General features: G+C 62.8%; 1 protein-coding gene and 1 long non-coding RNA gene across 5 annotated transcripts in view; one reads left to right on the forward strand and one right to left on the reverse strand.

Annotated features, from left to right (window-relative positions):
* The window catches only part of SREBF1 (sterol regulatory element binding transcription factor 1), a 24,272-nt gene extending 23,464 nt beyond the window's left edge, over window positions 1-808 (forward strand). For all 4 annotated transcript variants that reach the window (XM_037733582.1, XM_017514847.1, XM_017514844.2 and 1 more), the window contains one exon: window positions 55-808. In XM_037733582.1, the coding sequence (XP_037589510.1) occupies window positions 55-281 (227 nt within the window). In that variant the 3' untranslated portion in view covers window positions 282-808. The remainder of the gene's footprint in view (window positions 1-54) is intronic.
* A 571-nt stretch (window positions 809-1,379) lies between these two features.
* On the reverse strand, window positions 1,380-3,844 carry LOC119468947. The gene is made up of 2 exons (XR_005197756.1): window positions 3,328-3,844; window positions 1,380-2,843 (listed from the first exon to the last, which is right to left on the reverse strand). It is a non-coding gene; the product is annotated as an uncharacterized LOC119468947 (long non-coding RNA).
* Between the last annotated feature and the right edge of the window lie 294 nt (window positions 3,845-4,138).

Genomic DNA, 4,138 nt, shown 5'->3' on the forward strand with positions numbered 1-4,138 from the left:
GCGAGGGCGCGGCCAGCTCGAGCCCCGCCCCTGACACATCCCCGTTTTGCGCAGGCGCGGCGGAGCTGGAGCCACGGCCCACGCGGCGGGAGCACGCGGAGGCTCTGCTGCTGGCCTCCTGCTACCTGCCCCCCGGCTTCCTGTCGGCGCCCGGGCAGCGCATGGGCATGCTGGCTGAGGCGGCGCGAACGCTTGAGAAGCTCGGCGATCGCCGGCTGCTGCACGACTGTCAGCAGATGCTCATGCGCCTGGGTGGTGGGACCACTGTCACTTCCAGCTAGACCCCGCGGTGTCCCCAGCCCCAGCGCCCCTGCCTCCAGCCACCTGGGTTCCGTGTGGCTTCTGTCCTGCGTTGGAGCGCTGAAGGCCGAAGGCAGCGCCAGAGATCCTGGCCTCCACGGTTCACCCGCGGCTGCACTCTTCCTTCCGCGTGGAAGGCCTGAGGGGCGCGACTCCGACTGGAAGAGCGGCGGCCATGACAGTGCTGACCTCTGGTGGCCGATCTGGGCACTGCAGGGGCCGAGCCGTTGGCGGGGGAGGGGCCCTCCTTGCTCTGCAGGCACCTTAGTGGCTTTTTTCCGTCTAGAGGGAAGAGAGGTGTGCACTTCCCTGCGCTGACGGAAGCCAACTTGGCTTCCCCGGACTGCGAGCGGGGCTCCCCCGGACGCCTGTCTCTCCCGCGTGGGAAGGCGTGTACATAGTGTAGCGTGCCTGACCTGAGGCTCCTGTGCTACTTTGCCTTTTGCAAACTTTATTTTCATAGTTTGAGAAGTTTTGTACAGAGAATTAAAAATGAAATTATTTATAATCTGGGATGTGTTTCTTCAGCTGATGGATGTGCTGACCAGTGAGAGTGCTTGGGCCCTCCCCCCAGCACCTTGGCAAAGGCTTCCCATCCCCCGCCGGCCGCTGGGACACGACTTTCCTCTTTCCGATGTTAGTGTGGGGAGGGCTGGCTGTATGGCCTCCGGCTGACCTGTCCCCCTGCTTCCAGGGCACGTGTTTGGGCTGTGTCAACCCTTAGGGCCTCGATGGGCTCAGCTGTGCCCCCGTCAGGTCCCTGGGTGGTGTGGGAGGATGGACTGTCCTCCAGAACCCGTCTGTTGTATGACAGCTCGGGTCTCCCTGTAAGTCTGGCATGGCTCACCTCCCCCTTCCTGGCCCCGGTCACTTCACAGCAGAGAAGCCTCCGACCTCCCTCCGGACCTGCGGTCACACTGGAGAGGGGCCACGGCGGGGGTGGGGGGGCGGTTTCCTGTTCTGTGAAGGGCAGACTCCCTGACTCCATTCGTGCCCCCAACCCCTCCCTTCTTTCCCATTCCCCAACTAAAGCCTGGCCCGGCTCCCAGCTGAATCTGGTCTGAATCCACGGGCTGCAGATTTTCCAAAACAATCGTTGTATCTTTATTGACTTTTTTTTTTTTTTTCTGAATGCAATGACTGTTTTTTACTCTTAAGGAAAATAAACATCTTTTAGAAACAGCTCGATACACACAATCTTCAGTGTGAAGCAATATACTAATAAGAACACTAGTCGTCTTAACATTTACAGTCTTCATATATATTATATATATGTATATGTATACATATATATACACTATATAACGAGGCCAGATATAATACACACGTTTACCATTTTACAGTCATATGTACAGGAAGTTGCTAGGGCGGCCCTGGGCTGGGGGCTGCGTCAGGTCTATCGAAGCGTGGACAGAGCTGAGGACACGGACGGACAGGCGGACGGACTGGCAGGGACTGGCCCGGGCAGGTGGTGGCTGTGTGGGCAAGGGGCATCGCGGTAGCCCCCTACCCGGCAAAGGCCCGGTTGGGGCTCTGTTGCGGGCGCACGACGCACGGCAGCGACACACGGGAGAAGCGAGCATGTTCCCAACATATATACATTCTATGTAACATATATATAGAGGGGTACACAGGTTTTGTACACGAATCTAGCGCTGTCCCTGCTCCCGTGCCGAGTGGGCGCGGCGGTCCCTGGTGGTGCACAAATGTCGCGCGTCCGCCGGAGGTGCGTTCTGGCCGCTTCTTGCGTTCTGTGCTCCCAGACTGGGCTCCAGAGGTGGGTGGAGGACTGGAAAGAGGACGAACAGAGAGGCCAAAGGGTGTCCCAGTCCCGCCCATATTCGCGGAGCCCACAACCCCTAACTGAGCATAGCCCAGGTCTACCCCGGCTTTGCCCGAACCGCACGAGAGCTGTGCGGGAAGGGCCCCGGACGCGTTCCGCACGGTTTGTTCCAAAGGCTCCGGCCCCTCCCGCGCCGGTCTAGCCCGCTCCCAGAAAGGCTTTCTTTCTCCCCGCCTCGTCCACGGAGCTAGGAGCTGCCCTCCGCCTCTTCCAGGGCTGTTTCGACCCCCACCCCCAAGCCCAGGGCTCCCAGCTGCACGCCACGACCGACAGGGGTGGCGGCAGCACCCACGTGGAATGTGTGCCACGTCGTCTTGAGATTCCGGAGGGGAAAACCGTCCCCAGGCCAAAGCCGTTTCCCACCCCCGCCAGAGGCTGAGCGTCCCGGGGAGTCTGGCCGCTCGGCGGGCTCCACCTCTGCAAGCCTGGCCCCTGGGGTGGGCAAGAAGGCCCTGTGACGTCCGGTTCCGGGAGCAGGCAGCTCCGGAACGGGTTTTCCTCCCTACCCGGGCCGCAAGTCTGAGCCCTAAGCGGCCGGATCCACGATCCGGGACCCGGATCAAGGATCGGCTCTGGACCCGCGAGGGGAGCAGCTCAAAGGCCCGGGGGCTGCGCAGGCGGCTCCTCTCCGTCGGCGGCGGGCGGGCAGGCGGGCTTCGGCGGCTCCTCCGGCCGTTGGGGTGGATTACAACGGCAGCCTCTGCAAAAGACGCCCACCCGCCAGTTACCGCCGACCTCACCGTCCACAGGCCCCGACCCCTAGATCCCCGACCCGGGTGACGCGGGAGCGCGGCGGGGGTCTCCGCCTGAGACCGCAGGCCCTACCCCGTCCACCTTCACCTTCGTGCCGCCGTCCCGCGCCCCCGCCTGCCCTACTCTCACCTATCTGGGTGGGCGGCGGGGAGGCCGTCCCAGGGACGCCCCCAGGCCCTGGCTGCCCCTGCCCCTGGCTGCCCCTGCCCCGACGCCTGCAGGTCTCCGGCGGCGGCGGCAGCGCCAAGTGGACCGGGACCGGAGCTGGACTGCGGCGGGGGCTCCAAGGGGTGGGCGGGGGAGCTCCCTCCCTCTAGGGCTGGGCCCTGCGGGGTTGTGCGGCCCCGGGGCTCGGGACTGTGAAGGAGGTGCGGGATGGGACTCCTCTCCCGCTTGACTCCCATCCCCCTACAATGCACTGGGTCCCCTACCTTATGTTTGGGACATTTCAAAGAAAAGTTCTCTTCGATGAATATGCAACCTGTGACCAAAGAGAAGTTTCAGTGGTTAGGACAGGGTGGAGGCTCACAGCCTGAGGTTTTGTCCGCAGCCAGGAGGGGAGCCGCTGCAGGGGCTCTGTCAAAGAGCAAATCGAATCCTGCTGAAAACCTTCCACATTCCACTCCACGGTGCGGGTACGGCCCTGGCCTGGTGGTCTGGACTCACCTCACCTCCTCCGCCTCCCCCCGAGTTCCACGCGCCGCCCCTCCTCACTTGAGGCCGTCCCTCACTCCCTCCCCCAGCCTTACTCTGCCAGCCACACTTGTCACTGCGCCCCAAGAGGCTGGCCTATGTGGTGATCGTGTGCTGGTCCTTGTTTCTTCCCTACCGGCAGGCAAGCTTCCAGAGAGCACGAGCTCTCGTCTTCCTTAGATGTATGCCTGGTCTGGCTCTGCAACACCCTGTGGACAGGCTGGTGGTGGTGTTCCCCCAGGGACCCCCCCAGTCCCTAGTCCCCTTCTGGGCTCCCCTCCACCACCAGCCTTGCCAGCCACTGATCTAAACAAACCCCAGACCCAAAAGTAGCCGGAGGCTGGCGCTCTCTCCAACACGATCTTTCTGTTCACACTGGAGGTGGCTCTGTGCAGTGGCATCATGACAGGCAGTGGCCAGAAGGCAGGGTGGGGACAGCTCTGCAGTCCGGAGGGCAGGGCCGGGCAGCAGCAGGCCTCTCTGAGGCGGTCTCCCCTTGTCTCCAGAAGCTGGGGGTGCCTCAGACCTGGAAACTGCCATTCAGGGCCA

This window comes from Cebus imitator, unplaced genomic scaffold (assembly GCF_001604975.1).
Source record: "Cebus imitator isolate Cc_AM_T3 unplaced genomic scaffold, Cebus_imitator-1.0 Scaffold538, whole genome shotgun sequence".
Classification (NCBI taxonomy): Eukaryota; Metazoa; Chordata; class Mammalia; order Primates; family Cebidae; genus Cebus; species Cebus imitator.